At 38.0% G+C, this 18,149-nt stretch overlaps 1 protein-coding gene across 1 annotated transcript; it reads left to right on the top strand.

Moving 5' to 3' along the window:
- Positions 1 to 1,650: 1,650 nt before the first annotated feature.
- LOC137273782 (uncharacterized) lies at positions 1,651 to 17,104 on the top strand. Its single transcript, XM_067806639.1, has 6 exons — positions 1,651 to 1,893; positions 3,271 to 3,951; positions 5,079 to 5,173; positions 7,942 to 8,160; positions 9,438 to 9,507; positions 14,498 to 17,104. Exons 1-6 carry the CDS (start codon positions 1,759 to 1,761, stop codon positions 14,639 to 14,641), a joined length of 1,344 nt encoding a protein of 447 aa, XP_067662740.1. The 5' UTR covers positions 1,651 to 1,758; the 3' UTR covers positions 14,642 to 17,104.
- Positions 17,105 to 18,149: the final 1,045 nt, after the last annotated feature.

Here is an 18,149-nt window from a genome sequence, read left to right on the forward strand (position 1 = left end):
ACCCTAACCCTAACCCAAGCCCTAAACCTAACTCTAACCCTAACGCAACTCCTAAACCTAACCCTAACCAGGGATAATCTATAACATCTATATATAGTCTCCCTGACCTAACCAAACGTAAACTTGCTTGTTTTCAAAGATGACAGACGGGATTCAATATTCTGTGATCTTGACGAAGCATGGTAAACAGATGATAACAGGGGATCGGAAGGTCAGATTCAGACAAGGTTTTTAATAGCACGCTGACAAGTAAAGCTTGTGGGGTCATGGATAGGTGTTCATACTTGGGCGACTCATTAGCTTAAAATACATTATTAAAGATAAAGAAAAATCTCAGTAAAATCTGAAACACCGCATGTAGAGACATTCCAGGCATATCAATTGTTCATGCTTAACATTTAATTAGGAGATAAACATACTGTGTTGGAAAATCAAAGGTATATAACGAAATTATAATAGCTCTAAATTTGATTTAAAACCGAACGCGTAGAGGTATAATACGTGATTATATATCTCTGAATGACTTTGATTAACCATGTCACAATCCAGTATGTACTGGAGTCATGGTAGAATAATTAAGTAGTCATGTGCATCAAATTCTTTTTTTTTCTCTCTTAGCAAAGCGAAGATTGTGGTAAAAGGGGAAAGGAGGATTCGAATCCATACTCCCAGAGTCAAGCACCAAATCTCCAGCAAAGTCAGCGATCGAACCCATTCAAAAACCTTGTCTCTACAAACATGGAAGATGCGGATTCGAATCAGAAATGAACCGACCACGTTCATTGGTCAGTATTTTAATTTGATGTCCTATCTCAGAATATGTGAACCCATGGACGTCAGTTGTGACGTCTAAACTGTTACACCTCGGGGATGTGTGTGTGTGTGTGTGTGTGTGTGTGTGTGTGTGTGTGTGTGTGTGTGTGTGTGTGTGTGTGTGTGTGTGTGTGTGTGTGTGTGTGTGTGTGTGTGTGTGTGTGTGTGTGTGTGTGTGGTGATCTCTTAGAATGACTTTTTTGAATGGCATTTTATAAGTTGGGGTGTACAAATAGGACAAATTGTTATGGCTAAGAACTTCTTTATTGTGTGAGTGCGATGTTGTTGAGTGAGAAGTTGTTATCCACAACAATTTGTCCTGTTTGATCTCTTAGAATAGTTTACTTGGGAGAGAGAACACAGGTGTGCACCCACATCAAATCTCACACGCATTTTCAGCTGGGGCTGTGTCCAGCTGAGTGGACAAACTCACTCATATTTCGTTGTAGGGTCTCTGTTTTCACACTGTATTGGTAGTCCTTCTTTTTTATATCCACACACCGTGATCAAGCGATACTACTTTGTATTTATGTTGTCACATGGTTGGATGTTGTTTTCGAATAACACAAGATTATATATTTACCAGTTAAATTGCATTGACCTTTTAGATAGGTCCCTTTTGTTAGGGTACTAATATCACTTGGTGCTCTGTTATTTAAAATCGCAAGAGTATTTTGACATATTTTTAATCATTTGCGAAAGAGAACTTTGTAGTTTCAATTCAGGAGAGTACCTCAGAATTTCACTTTGTTAGGGTATGTTGTTAAGGAAATAGAATCAGAACTTAGACTGGTCCCATGCCTCTTTTGCGCATAAAACTTGCACAACGCATCCCATATTATAAGCATAGGACCAGTCTACATCAGTGCGCATGTAAACCTGGATGACTTTGACATCCGGTTTGTCTGCTTTCGGGGGGGAAGAGCATGAGAGTGTGTCCTGAAAATGGCATTTCACGTTCGACTTTCAAATCATAATTTGTTGAAACTGGCAAAAATCAGGGCCTTACCCTTTTCAACACAGGTTGATGACAAAGTGTTCGAACGAAGACAAGCCGATCCCTCTACAGAGCATGTTTATGTAAGAGTCGGTCAAAATCTATCGGAATCTCAGCCGTTGACTTTGCAGCGCGCTGACCTCTCGTGTTTCCTTTCAACATCGATCTCTGGATTATATTTTAAACACAGATCCAGCATGACATTACATTTTAACTCTACAAGTGCTGTTCACGCGTGGTGTTAATTTTGATACGTGTTAGTAAAGGTGTCGACAGGTTACCATGTCAGATCTCTTGCAATCATAACCGTTAACGTCAAGTCCACTGTCCAGCACTTCTAACTTATTATTCACACGTTTTGTGTTGTTCTTGAAAACATCGTTGTCAGCTAACCTCGTCGAAGTATTTCGGACAATAATGAAAGTCGTGCTTTTAAAGTCTGATTTGGACAGTGTGTTGTCATATTCACCCCTTTATATCTTCACGTATTTCACACACGTGTTCGGGTGTGTAAATCTAAGTTTTCCATGTGTATTGTTTATTATCATTTTGCTATCTGTCATATGTCATATTTCTGCAACACTGAAGGATTTCCATGCTCATATTCACTTGACATATTCTGGCACAATTTCATTCAAAAGCAACACATGGTCATGAAATACAATCACATATTGGAATAGTTTGTACTATCTACCTGTTGATAGGTTTTTGATGTTTAGTGTGAAAGTCGTGAAGCAAACGTCTGTATTGATGAATTATGAAGTTCTGAGTGTGGCCATGACACTTTAGAATGATGTCATATTATTCTTGCCTCAGTGTCATTTTCTGAAGGCAGCAGCAAATGAACAATCCATCACTTCTGAGTATTTGATCACTGACACAGTAGCTTCATAGTGCTTGTTGATACACAACCTGCCAGTGAAGTTACATCTCTAATATCAGGAAAAAGAAGAGAACAGAAACATGTGACCTTGCAATACTATGGTGTAACTGAAAAGGTTAAATTGACCACTGCTTGACAATTATTAGATGAGCCATGACCTGACAAATGACCCCAATTTGCTTATATGGGAATGCCCTCCAGAACATTCCATTTGAAACAAGAGGGAAGCAGATTGTTGTTTCAATATTGAAAGGTTCAATTTCCTCGTGCCAATCATGTGATGGTGTTTTGGTGAAGTAATTAGAGACATAATGTCTGAAATCAGATCACATCCCATGCAAAGACTCCAGTGTGTTAGAGCAGTTAGACAAAATCTTATAACTTAAATAATATCGAGTGATCTAGAATTTAATGTTGTATCACCAGTTCATCATAGGTTAAATGTTTTTGAAAAAAAGTAACGTTTAAATACATGCATTTGATTTATTGTTCAAGTGAGCAGATCAGGAATGTGAATGAACATGACATCAAATTTGAGTTAGGTTTTAAACTGATAAGTGCTTTTTGTTCCTTTCAGAAAGCATGTCAAGCATCTGTGCATAAAGGTCGCTCACAGTGTCATAAACACCTGTATATGACAAGACCTCAGCCCGGTACAGTGAGTTCAAAGATATCGGAAGACAAAGCGAGATCACTTCATAGTGACACATTGTCAAGCTTGTTGTTATCAGTTTATCACATTGGTTTTCAAGATGGTGAAAAGTTCAGCCAAAGTTGTCAATGTGGGTCAAGGTCATTTCCTTGTCCTTCAGGTCAAGGAGCAAGGTCACTCGAAGGACGAAGGGCTTGTTTGCCTGAAAAAAGTCCAGAAAAGAGTTTCTTGCCTATGACCTTGACTGACCTTCAAAACCTGTTTCAGGGTCATGGCATGAGCAATGATGTTGAAAAAGCAGAAAATCAGTGCATCAATGATTTTGTCAAAGCTGTTTCATACTCCGAGGATGACATTCTTGCATTTGAAAACCACCAAAACAGGTCACAGGAAATGACAAGGGACATTATTAGTCATGAAAATCATGATGTAACAGTTCTTCAGGACGAAGTTAGCCATATGAACACAGTAAGCATGAGCTGTAGGTTGATGCCTGATGTCCACACAGTGTTTTGTAATGGAGCTGGTCAAGAGGCAAACAAAGGTCAAGGTCAAGGCCCCTCGGAGGAACAGCTTCTTGTTGTTCATAACTTCTTTGAACGAACTGTAAGTACATTGTATATATATGATTTTCATGTTCTTCAGTTTGGATTTCTGATCATGCTCTGATTTATGTACTTGGATATACAGCTGATAAAAAAAACAGTTGATCACACTTGAGTGTTTACTGACTGCTGTCATCTATCTGGAATATTGCTGAATGCAGCATTGAATAATGATCCAAACCAAACCAATAACATTGTTGATCATATTTATTTAGTCAGTACATTTAGTCGTTAAATCTGCTTTTAGCAGTATTCCAGCAATATCAAGGCGGGGGCACCAGAAATGGGCTTTACACATTGTATCCATGTAGGAAATCGAACCCAGGTCTTCGGTGTGATGAGTAAGTGCTTTGTCCACTAGGCTACCGCAATCGTTGTCTGGATTAAGGAGACTCCAGCCCAGTAATATATAGATTGAGTGATTGGGCTGGGTAGCCTTGCTCCTGCCTGATTGGATGTTGCTCATATCAATCACTGATTTGTCTTACTAGTGAGGATGCATGTGTGGTCTTACACTGCTATTAGCAATATTCCAGCAATACCATGGCGGAGACACCAGACACATTTACCAAAAGTTTGTCATGCTAATGAGTTGCTGAATATTTTTGTGGGTTAGCATATTTCAAACAATATATTACTTGTCAGCATAGTTGGAAGTGTAGCTTTATATATTGTAACTGTCTCCATGGTGTAGTGGGTTAGAGCCTCCAGCTGGAGAACAGAAGGTTGGGGTTTGAACCCTGGCTGCGTTATACCAAAAGATAACGTTGAACCCCATTTCACCTGACGCACCTGACTGTGAATGTGGTTTGAATTGCTCTTCACTTACCCATGCTTGTAAGAGGTCACAGATGGGATCGTGTGGGTAGACTCACTGGCTTGGTTTACACGTCATTGGTTCCCCTTTGTGTAGACTGATGCTTATAATGTTGATCAGTGGATTGTCTGCTCCAGACTCTATTATTTACAGACAACCACCATCTAGCTGAAGTTATGCTGATTGTGTGGCTGATTGGGCCTTAAACCAACCAAGCAATACTGTTATCCCATAGCTTTAAACAGCAACCTGAGAACCATGCTTACTGCTATTTTACAAGTGTAGGATAATCATCATCCTCTCTTTTTCAGTTGCCAGATTTCTTGAAATCAAAGCAGGACTACAGGATTTATCACAAAGACATAATATTCGAGAACAATTACTTTGGGAAAAATGTTTCAACTCAGTAAGTAGAGTCAGTTACTCATATTGATGATATTTGGTGTTACATTTACAGAGATGCCAACCCTACTGAATTTCTCAAAATCATCCCGATAAATGCACATCGATTCCTCCAGTCTGACAAAGCTAAATTCAGTTTGATTATTTTTCAATATATAATGAAGATACATGTATGAATATCCTCAGTATCTCCAGGCTACAGGTTCAGATAAATCGCCACTATACTCAGGATGCATCTGCAGGTCGGCCTGATAATTTTAATATCGATTTAGTGCTTTCTTCCTAACCCAATATTACAAAGTACAACCTAGTTATTTGTCCTTTCAAGTTGACTTTCAAGTCAATTTTTAAGAAATAAATAAACAATAAATCTAACATTTTCAGCATTATTGTGTCAGCTCATTTCCATTAAGCATTGAATAATTCAACAGCATATTTCTTTCATTTACATACAGTGGAAGCTGTCAAAACCGGCATCTGTCCTATCCAGCAAGTTATCAACACCAGCATAATATCTCTGTCCCATCCGTCGATTGTGCATTTATCATAAGCTCTACAATCCGGTACATTGTCTGAACTGGATTATTTCTTCAGTCCCGATGAGTGCTGGTTTAGACACTTTCCACTGTACTGCAATGAAAGCAGTACAGCTGGAATTTGGCTGTTGCAAATAAGTTTTTATCTCAGGCTGCACCTGGTGCAAGTAGATTAAGAACTCACAAATCGAGCTCTGCCCTTGCTGGCTCCGCATTCTCACAGTAGCCATTCACACAGTAGCCAAGCAGCTAAGCTGCCATACAAATGAATTTGCCTGTGTAAACAGATAGCATTCATAGCTGCAAAGGATTGTTCACAGTGTGACTCACATTTGGGAAACTTTAAAAAATATATGCAAGTAGACCTCCTACTTCTTTCAGAGAACCACTGCATGGTTTGTTTTGCCAAGATTAATTGGTTAGGTAATTTAAGAAGTGAATGTCATTTCTGGTTGGTGCCCTCAACTTTGTAGACACCTGATTGGATAAAAAGCCAGCCATGAGTGGTAATAAAATTATCTATAGGTGCATCCAGGGTATAGTGGAGACTTACTGAAATGTATGCCCTGGCGATATCGAGGATGATAGATGAAGGGCCAGGATCAACTTTGCTGATAATAAATAAATAGAACGCTTTATCAGGGTTCCCCCTAGACAATACATTTGGGGGTCATGTTGACTTCAAATTTATTTGGTGAGTCAGAATAAAAATTATTGGATCAATCAGTTTACAAAGATAATCAGTTTTCTACCAATAATTACTCTTTCAAGTATATGCCTCCAAGTCTATTTTCTAAAGAATTATCTGGTGTACTTCCATATTAGTTTGAAATCATAAATCAATTTAATTACATTTATTGCCTATAGCATTGAATTGTGTGGTTTTGATTTGTGATTTTATTGCATCAGAAGCGACACAGTGTTTGTTTTTTGTGCTTATTTTTTACTTCACACTGCATCATATACACAGGTTTTCTGCATCAGTTGGAACTTTGCTTGATTTACAGAAGTTCTTACATTGTTTACACAAGAAAGTAATCTGAATTTGAGTAGGCTGCCTGATAAATTCCACACACTGTGTATTTTATTCACTTAATAACCTGTAATGGCAATGAAAAGTTTCATTCCATGTGTGAAACAATTTGTAGGGATCCCTATTGTTGGTGAAATTCCATTTTTTCTAACCACGTCCTCTGAAACACAAATATTTTTGTTTGTTAAATTGTTTTGTAACATCAGTAACCATAGTAACTACATGATCTAATCACTCAGTCAAATGCATTTTCTAGGAAATCTTATGATAATCTTAAATCAAACCAGATGCCCTTACTTTTTGTTGTACTTTGAATGCCATGGCTGATGAAGAAGTAGGACAGCTCAGTTTGTGTATGTTTATGCCTTAAAGGACTGTGAGAAAAGTAAGTGTCATAGTCTCTTCTGTGTAGTGGTGTTCCTATGATTGAAAATCATTGAAAACCAATTGAAAGAAGGTTTAAAAATGATTATCAATTGTAAATTATGTATTTTGGATTAATCAGAGTTTTGCTGTTTTAGTATGATACATTCAAATGAAGTAAAGTAACCATTAAATGTCTTTCTTGTTTGTGTGCATTTCATTGCATGATAATATTACTTATAAAAAATATCAATTAGAAAAAAAATTAAAATTACATGAAAATACATAAATTTTTGTTTCAATTGATAATCATTCACCACAAGTCTGCTAATAGATAGTGGATTTGGTTTTCAATTCCTAACACTAGTTCTGTGTTAATGTGAATGGTGAAGTTGATTAGTCTTGGCGTTGCGGAGGTCGTTCATTAGGTTGAAGGTCTGAGTTTGATTCCAGCTTGATAATTCTTTCTAAGACCTAAAAGTGGGATAAGACCCATAAAGGTTCTCGGGACAATAGGCCTTCAGCAACCCATTCATGCCATAAAAGGCAACTATGCATGTCGTAAGAGGCGACTAACGGGATTGGGTGGTCAGGCTCGGTGACTTGGTTGACACATGTCATCAGTTCCAAATATGCTGTTGATCACTAGATTGTCTGGCCCAGACTCGATTATTTACAGACCGCCGCCATATAGCTGTAATATTGCTGAGTGCGGCGTAAAACTAAACTCACTCACTTAATGTAAGATAAAACATCCTCACACTTTTTACATGAAGTTGTTATTCCCAAATAACATGTCTCTGCGTGGATTGAAATTTTCTTTTATGTGCATTTCTTTAGGGGAATAACAGCATATGTAACCCAGGTGACGAAGATCCGTATCATGACCCACTTCATGTATGCACATGCTCAGTTCAGTGTGCTGAAGATCACTCATCACCCTGAGGATGGGACAGTCCGCATCCGATGGCGTATCAGCGGTCTTCCACAACTCAAGACTCTCCTCATCTGGAAGTTCATGCCATGGAATTATCGGAAAAACCGAGATGCTAACTCTGAGTAAGTGGAGCAGTGAAGGCAAACATGTTCGATTTGAAATCATGTTTAGAGCTATAAATGTTACCTGATGTGACCTCCTAATAGGGTCTGTTAGAGTCAGGGGAGGAATGTAACAAATAATATTGAGACTAAGTTTACTTAGACTGCATCAGATCTTTACATCAATTAAATTTAGGACTTTTGAAATTAGGAATAAAATAGTTAGGAAGCCGTGAGGGCAAATCTGTCCTATCCATCATGATTCATAGACTTGTGCTTCGTGTGAATATGGCTCAATAGCCTACATGTGCTTCATTTAGAATTAGCTGTGAAATTAATCTCATGGCCTACCTGCTTCAGCATTCTATTACTGGGTAGCTATTGTCAGATCTTCATTCAGAAGTATTGTAAGACATATCGAATTAATGAGATTGTTGTAATTACCCATGAATGTCTAATTTATTCTTTACATAGCTGAAGTATGTAGCCAATGGGGAACATTCATAAGTTATCTCTCTTTACCACTTTGCCATTAGATGTCACTAGTCGGAGTCGCTGTTGTCTTAAGTGTACTTCTGGTGTATTTGTGTTGTTCCAAGTTGCATAAAAGCCAAATGTCTTTCTAAACATAAGCTGTGCTAAATATTTGGTGATTTGAGAGGTAGGATGAAAAGATAAGTAATGGGGAAATGTCGTTGAGAGGCAAAATTATCAGTGATTATCAATATGGGAATTGTGTCATAGATGCCATCATTTTTTAACTATTGAGTTGATTTTCTCACATAATACACAAAGTTTTTAAAAAAGCTGTTTTGGTAGTATTGGAGGATTTGGTAATCCATGAACAAATATATCACCACTCAACAGGGATGTAAAATTTCATTTTTTCACTTTTTGGGAATGTCTTACTTACAGGTACATTTACTCCTCTGATATTTATTGATGATTGATTGCAATTTAGTTAATTATTATTGATTTCTTAAAGCTATATCATAGTTAGCCCTAGTGATGTTTAGATCAAGGTACCAAAATTGTGTGGACCACATGTGTATATGAGCTCCATGACCTCATCTGTTTTTTTAACTGTATTTCTATTCATTGACCATATTCATGTAACGGGCATGGAGTCATCACACAAGTGACATCTTAACCTTGTCAGCCTGCAGAAGGGGTAACCTCTTTGGTCATGTGGACAAGGCATCCGACTTCAGATCAGAAGGTCTGTGGTTTGAATCCCAGCACAGGACTGCTGAATTTAATGGTCGTGGAATTCACAAGTGTTGTTTCCATTTTTACAGGTGGCACGATGGTTTTTCCATTTTTACTGTTGGTTCTGACGGCTTCGTCCATAAACACAGAGTTGACAGGGTGAGTTGATTAAAAATACTGTCAGTAATCCATGTAGCTATAGCGATATTGGCTGTGAAATATGTATTTCATGTATTCTGCTCAAATGACATGACACAATAACCATGATAACATTAAAGATTTGGTCAAGTTTAAGATGTTCATGTTGTCCATTACATGATCTTGTATTTTGGTTTATGAGTGAAGAAATATTTTCGATTAAGAAACTTAAGTCACAGTCCTCTTGGATGGAGCCGGTGTTTTGGTTAGGGTGCTCACTAGTGGTGTTTGATTAATTGAAATAATCGAAGATAGGTTGCAGTGACCAAACGACTGAGTAATTGATCACGTTTTCTTATAATTGTACTCATATAACTGAACACATTAGGAGTAGTGTTTGTAGTGTTTGAAACACTTGACAATGGAACATATCTGAGAAAGGGTCGAGGCTTAAAACATTTTTGATTGTTAGAAAACTCACTTCACTTACTGGAAAGTCATGACAGAATAATTGTAGAAAACTCAATGAAGTCTATGTTCATGACATGTAGGTTATCACTTTGAAGTAGCTGCATCAACAACCTGAATCAGAAAGTCTGAAAAACGTTGCTAACTATCTTTTTTCAATGACTGTTGGTAATGAACCAATTATCAATTGCGACGTTTCAACCAATTCCAATCACTAGTGCACACACAGTATGTCTAATTTTATATGCGATGTGCTATGCTATGCATTGCTTTGCCTTTTTTCTGCGCACACTACATGCATTTTCTTTTTGTGTTTTTGTTATAGTATACCATTGTAAACTTGTAGTAAATACTCTTTATATTTAACTCATTAAGGCCGAGAGACGCATATGTGGGGCAAATTAATTAGCTTCTCACAGTGAGAGCCGGGTATTGGGGGTTATAAAAAAGCACCTCTTATTCAGCGAGAGCCGCATATTGGGTTTGATAAAAAGCACCTCCCATTCAGCGAGAGCCGTGTATTGGGGGTTTTAAATTTTAAATTCCTATTGTACCTATTATTTCAATCAATTTAGCAGTAATGATCAAAGATTAGAGGTTACTTTCTGTGTTAATCAGAATAACTATTTATGTGTTTTGATAACAATTGCTTGCAATGTCGAGGGCTTATACTGGCAAATGAACACATGTCTGAGAGAATGGAGATTATGAGATGTTGTTACAGGAGGTAAGTGTTTGTTACTCGTCATTGGGAGTGAATACTAAGAAACTATGTTTGCACATTAATTGAATTAACGGTGACAAGGTTACAAAACCTTCTTGTAAATTAAATCATTCATTCATTCATTTTGTAGAGTCCATTGTCAATCTTCTGAAATTCGTTTGCTTTCAAAACAAATATAAGTATGCCCATCTTCATAAATATTTGGGGAGGTTCAACTGCAAGTGTGTACATCACAATAAATCAGTATTGTGTAACTTATTTTAATTCTATAATACATGTACTTGAATTGTGATATTTATTCGTAACAGATGTGCCGATTATATTGAAATGTTCAGCAAGCCATTATGTTTGATGTACAAGTAAAATGTGTGCGCTAAATGTGTATGCAAAAAAGTACTATCTCTACTCAATGGTTGGATTTGGTTATCCGGGGTAAAAATAATCGGATTGTAGCGCTTTGAGCGCTTTAAAGAAAAATAAACTCGTGAAAGTGCCTGTTAGTCTCTACATGTACATTTCAGGCATCCTTACGATTATCTATGTTCATGATACACAAACTTTTTCATGATAGCTAGAGTTGATAAAACCGAACTCCAGCATAGCGATTGGTCAACGACCAAACCAATAGTCAATCTGTATCCAAGCTGTCTAGTGACCGAACATGCTCTTCAGAAATTTAGCCCACGCACCATCACCTGTCATTTCCTCTGTGACAGGTATCTCATGATACGATTGGTCATAGATAAGAAATCAGCCACTATGTTGAACAGTTGAGATACAAAACGTCCTATTCGGGAACTTTGATGACGCCCATCCCATGACCTTTTGTCTTATTTATGTGCAAGGAATAGCATTACACAATATGCATACATGGATGTTCGTGTCATAACATATATTTTCTTCGTTAAATCTAGATGAACCAAAGTGACAAACTGTGATTCTGTTCCATGTAAGTCACACATTAGCTTATTAGTACTTACCTTAAAATATTCAGTATATACTAGCAACGTATAAGCGAAAACGCTTCTTTCATAGAAGATTATTAGGCATGTGCGTAAATTCTTCTTTACTACCATTGACATAGATGTTTTGAACAATTTAACCTCACACAATGATATGAGAGGGACAATTTGTGTAAGTATGTCTTACATTCAAAGAATACAAACATGTGTTAAGAAAATACACATGCCACCAAAAGTCTACAAGAGAAAGTGTAATGAAATTACGTAAAACGTTACATATATGACATGTATTCATTCCTGCTTATGACTTGCTCGTGTGACGAGACAGTTTCCTGTAATCTCCGAAACCTGCCAGGGATATCAGGCGTGAATAGCCCTAATTAGTCTCGCCACAGCCAGCCAGACAATCAGCACGGGGTTCCAGGTGTTGAGCAGTGAAGTGGCTCTTGGGCTTAATGAGTTAAATACTCCTTCAGACTGATCAACATCAGTTGTTTACATGTGAATATTTGGCATATCAAATGTATACTTTTCTAAAGAATAAAATATCAACAGTTTTTCAATGTTATTGTTCTCGGTCATGTTATGAAGTGGCAATAGTAGCTGCACCATAGAATTATGCTAACATTGTCTATGCAGCCTATATCACTGGGAGACACCTCTAACTGTAGCAGTATAATCATGATAAGGATGTCACAAATGGAATCCCTTGAGGTTTAAAATGTGATGTGATGAAAAAAAGGGTGCAGCATTTATTTTCATTACATTGATTCGCATCGCATGGATGCATAGGTTGTGATGAGTGGTCAGAGAAAATTACATGGTGGGATTCTTTTATACGCATTGCATAGAAAATCAGATGTAGAGTGCCTGCATGTACATGTGAATAGAGTTCATTGAAGGAGTGCATGAACTTTTCTAGGAAACTTTTCTTCGCGAGTCAAAACAGGAATTCAGTGTGACTGCCAGCTAGCCCCTCATTATAAAATATTTAAAGGTCACATGCAACGTAAAACACAACTTTACAGATTCTGATACCTTTCGATATGCACTTACCGAAACAAATCATTAAAAAATGCCAATTCAACCTATAAAGTTGAAAAAAACACGATGAAAAAAAAGCGTGCGAAATCGGAGTTCAAACATTTCACTATTTTTCCCCGAGTGCTGGGGGGAAAATATGGTTTCAACAGCTGTGCTGCACTGCGTCCGTAACGCATGCGCATGCCCAGAGTCTGAGGTCGTGAGCAGTAGTCTAATCTTGGTTGTGTACACAAACAAGTAAATAATCTACTTGTTACGTAAAAAAAATCTTGTTGATTGTGGTAAGCAGTCTCTGTCTCAGAGAAAGCTCAGTGTCTGGTTTATTCACACCTATATGTCTGTCTGCCTGCCTGTCTGCTAAAGACAGCATGCAGAACACAGCTTCAATCACTGACCACATGCAATTTGAACTTAACACCTATCAGACTATATGATATGCACCCGAGTCCCGTGGCTGCCACATTATGTAATTAGGCAGGTGTGATACACATGACATTTTTTTATGTCTGTGGGTTGCAAAGAAACTACATTCATTTTGTTTTTCGGATGACTGGATCTGATGGAAACTGGTGCAAACTCTTGTCAGTTTCAAGTCCTGCTTTGTACTTGGACGAATGACAGATTCTAGCCATGCAGTAGTTCACCATCTCTACTGAGATGATTTGTTATTGGATCGAGCGCAAATTCAGAGAACATGTATTTTCAAAACCTAACATCTCTATATACATTCTTCATGGATAACAACTTCTTTTAGTGTATATGATTTTTTGTTTGACAACAGTATATGAATTCATACTGAAACGACGCATCAAGTACATAAAAAGAAGTTGTTATCCATGAAGAATCTTACTTTCTTGTGACTCGCCATACTTCTAAAGTGCCCATCAAACAGATCATCTTTCTGTACACACAATGAACCCTCAGCATATGAGCAAATGAAACAGCCAGTCGGAAGCCGTCGTTACGCTTGAGTGCAGATCCACTCGCTACGACTGGGTTCAGTCTCCTGAGGGCTTCGTTTCGGGGGAAGTAAGCCCAAGTACAAAATACTGCACTTTTGAATCGCGATTGTACGCTCATGATTTTGTTTATTTGTTTTTTTGAAAGCAGCAATGTATATTATATGTCATGAATAAGTGATAAATGTGTTTTAATTATGTTTGATTTTTTGGTTGCATGTGACCTTTAAACATTTCAACCATATTTGAAGTTAAATCTTGTTTTGGCCATTTCTCAATCATTAATTTTTGAAATACTGAAACATTAATTTTAGTGATGTTGGAATGTTTGCATGTATTTGTCCTCATGTTTCCAAAGTGTTGTCCTCATACTATGAGCTACTTCTCAAACTGTTTATTAAATACCCGGGTGAGCTACAGTTCAGACTGTTGACTCCATACCGAAGTGAGGTACAGTTCAAACTGTTAACTCTATATTCAGGCTAGGGTACAGTTCAAACTGTTGACGCTATATTGACGTGAGCTACACTTCAAACTGTTGACTCCATACCCAGGTGAGCTACAGTTCAAACTGTTGACTCCATACCCAGATGAGGTACAGTTGAAACTGTTGACTCCATATCCAGGTGAGCTACAGTTCAAACTGTTGACTCCATACTCAGGTGAGCTACAGTTAAAACTGTTCATTCTATATCCAGGTGAGACATGGTTGAAACTGTTGACTTCATACCCGGGTGAGCTACAGTTCAGACTGCTTGTCTCCTTACTTTGGAGAGCTACAGTTCAAACGGTTGATTCCATTGATATTAGTTAATATGACCTTCGCATGCATATTGTTGTTTTTTTCCCACCAGGTGATGACGGACGAGGAACTGCAGGTATCCAAGCCAGCCAGCCTGGCAGCCAGATTGTCCAGTATGCTCGGACTAACCCCCAAACCAAGCCTCAATGACTTCAGCTCACTTTTCATGAAGAGGACATTGTTTGCCCCCAAGTAGTTTTATTGTATACATAACCATAGAATAAAGTGTGTACTGCTTGGGAATAATCCTTAAATTATATATGTATTCTGTTAATAGTTAGTAGGCCATGTGATGGTGGGTCAGAAATATGAATTTTGCTGCAGGATAGGAATTCTTGTCAGGAATCAAGCACTTGTATGTACGTCTTGGTATGAATGTTGCTACAGGATAGGAATTCTTGTGAGAAACAAGCACTTGTATGTTAGTCTTGGTATGAATGTTGCTACAGGATAGGAATTCTTGTCAAGAAACAAGCACTTGTATGTAAGCCTTGGTATGAATGTTGCTACAGGATAGGAATTCTTGTCAAGAAACAAGCACTTGTATGTAAGCCTTGGTATGAATGTTGCTACAGGATAGGAATTTTTGTCAAGAAACAAGCACTTGTATGTAAGCCTTGGTATGAATGATGCTACAGGATAGGAATTCTTGTCAGAAACAAGCACTTGTGTGTTAGTCTTGGTATGAATGTTGCGACAGGATAGGAATTTGTGCTAGAAAATAAGCATGTGTATTTATGTCTCGTTATGAATGTCACTACAGGATAATAATTGTCAAGAAACAAGCACGTTTGTGAATATCACTACAGGATAAGATTTTTTGTCAGGAAACAAGCACTTATATCCAAAATTGTAATATAAATAGATGAAGCTCTGACCAGCAAGACATGAATAATATTTATACATTTTACTCATGTTTTTGACATGATTGAAAGGTAGAAACTTTGACATGCTTGAAAGGTTTAGCTTGATAAACAACATTATGTTTATACAATGAATGAATACAAACTTTAATATATGTAAACTTTCATTCACACCCCCACCCCCACCCCCCCCACCAGTCACACTGAGATGAAGGTCTGCATGTTAACCACATTTATTGTGAAAGCTGCTGATTTTTAGAGTTATTCTCACCAGAGACCATATAATAGATTATATGGTCTCTGTTCTCACAGACTCAGGGCTGTTGCAGTGTGGACCGTTGTAACTGTTGAATATGCCAGGTAGAAGAAAGGGAGGTAACTCCAAGAGAGAGCAAGCCCTAAAGACCTGTCCTGTGTCAATATGGGTAGAATTTATGATCCATTTCTTTTTACTGTTATGTGACAAGTTAGTTTGACCAAACTGTAACAGTTCCTTATCAGTGTGCATTTGTCCAGTCAAGGCCAGAATACACTGACCACTCAGTGGTATTTCTGTGAAGCAGTGCATGTCTTAGTCAAGTAAAACTGTGGACAGACACAGGATATGTTTCAACCCAGTGAGTCTGGTCGGCAGTGGCATCATCTCAAAGGGAGAGCATTATTAGAGGCTCCACATTAAATGTTCAACTGGGGTCTTCAGCCTTAAAACGATAGGACCAAACAGTAAACAGGGTCCCACAGCAAGCACAGGCTCTGGATTCAGAGGGAGTGATTATTGAAACTTGAGAAATTGTAGCCTACAACCCCCACCTTGCTTTTCTCAAAAAGCTGTATTTGCTCCCATGTCATAAAGAAGGCTATGTTTATAACAATCAACAATTACATTACATTGAGTCAGAGGTTATTCTTTTTTAACAATATTCCAGTCACTAGTTCAACTTCTAGACCTAGGCAAGGCGTAAATCCACAGTTAGCCTTAACTGCCTGACCTGCTCTGAATGTTGCTTTCATCCACATGTATGGGACATTACTAAGTTGAAGACAACATATCTGTCCCCATCTTGACTGGAGAAGGATATATGTCTCTGTCCTGTTGTAAGTTAAATGTTTTCTTTTTGGTTCATTATATTATTGGTTCCTTGAAATATTTTGCTTAGGCTACTAGGAATATATCATCAAAACCAATCAATCAGTTACCAGTTCAGTATCAAATATGAAGTTGTCCTATTTGTGCTCTTTTGCTAAAAATACCTCTGAATGTTTTGAGACTGGTGACTGGATGGGGTTGAGTGACGACATGAGTAGGTGGTGGTGTGTGACTATGGGTGTGTAGTCCAGGTACCATGCTTTCAGTGATTATGATCATGAAGTAGAAGGCTAGGACAGTCAGACAAGTAACAGTGCCGACTTAGGTTGACGCTCATCAGATTGACATATAATTGACTTATATGAATATGATTGACTAAAAGCAGTCAAGAACATGATTCACTAAAAGCATTTTGAACTATGATTAAAGCAGTGAAGATAACACTTAATTAAAAGCAGTTTAGAATATGATTGACTAAAATTAGTCTAGAATATGAATGACTAAAAGCATTCTGGAATATACTTGACTAAAATCAGTCTAGAATACAGTCAAAAAGTAGTCTAGAATATGACTGACTTGACAAGACGTTGGTAATCTTTCAGGCCATGTAGCTTGTTAAGTTTGTGTATAGAGGATTGGTGTTTGACCTAGGCTGTGGATGCTGGTAAAGTGCTACTATAAGACACTTATAATAAAGTTTGTTGATCCATTTTGTTGTTGGTATCTGATTGGTCAGTGTTTTTTGGGCTTGGTAGGAGATGCAGCGTTCATGAGCACGATCAGAGGGAAAATGACATCACGTCCAGACACTGTGGTACTCTTATCAATCCATCATAACGGTACTCAGCATCAACCTGTGGTTTCAACATGTTTCTCACAGAGTTGATTGTTTTCAGACCCACAATAAAGTGGGAATATTGCTGACTATGCCCCTAAGTGACAATCAATCAACCAGTTCTGAACACGGATGGCTCAGTTGGCGAAGGTGCAGCTATTGACTTGCCATTCTTTACAAGAAGAATTGGCATCTAGCGTACTGTTCTGCAGGATAGGGAACATTCACCGCCACGACATGGCATCAACAAGGGGCTTGCACTCTCTGTGCTGGTCTCCCGGTTTCAAGCGGCACAGTTCCTGTGGTGTCATATACTGTAGTGGTAGTTCTCATTGTAGCTCCAGTCTCGGAAGTTGTTGCCCTGCAGGCCACGCTAATGTACCGTAGCTTGTACAATTTGGAATGAGTGAGTGAGATGGGTTTAACCCCCTGTGGACCACACAGTGTAGGCGGTGAAGTTGGTGTCGTAGCTAGGACAAGCGGAAATGCGTGAGTGAGATGGCTTTAACCCTGTTCAGTCTATTCAGTCACGCTGTAATGCACTTCAGCAGAAAACAGTTCTCGAAAGTGTTTGAGTGTTGTTAAACCATGCGTTTAATATTATTCTAATTAAATATTAATTATTGGAACGTAATACATTAGTTGTATCCCAGCAAAAAAAACCCACAATTTTCGAAAAAAAATAAATGTCATATGTTCATATATTCATGTTCTTCTATTTAATAACTTGACAAAGAGCCATAGTTAAGCTTCTTTGGGTGTTCAGAACATTTACGATATGCGCGCATGCGCTGTTAATGATCAGGTTTCTCATGTGATGACGGTATTTGTTAATGAAGTCGTCCCTGTTCACGTTCTCATGGATTCGAAGTACGAATTACAAAACTTGATGGAAATACTTGATCCTGGAGTCATTCTA

The sequence above is a fragment of the Haliotis asinina genome, chromosome 2, assembly GCF_037392515.1.
Source record: "Haliotis asinina isolate JCU_RB_2024 chromosome 2, JCU_Hal_asi_v2, whole genome shotgun sequence".
NCBI lineage: Eukaryota > Metazoa > Mollusca > Gastropoda > Lepetellida > Haliotidae > Haliotis > Haliotis asinina.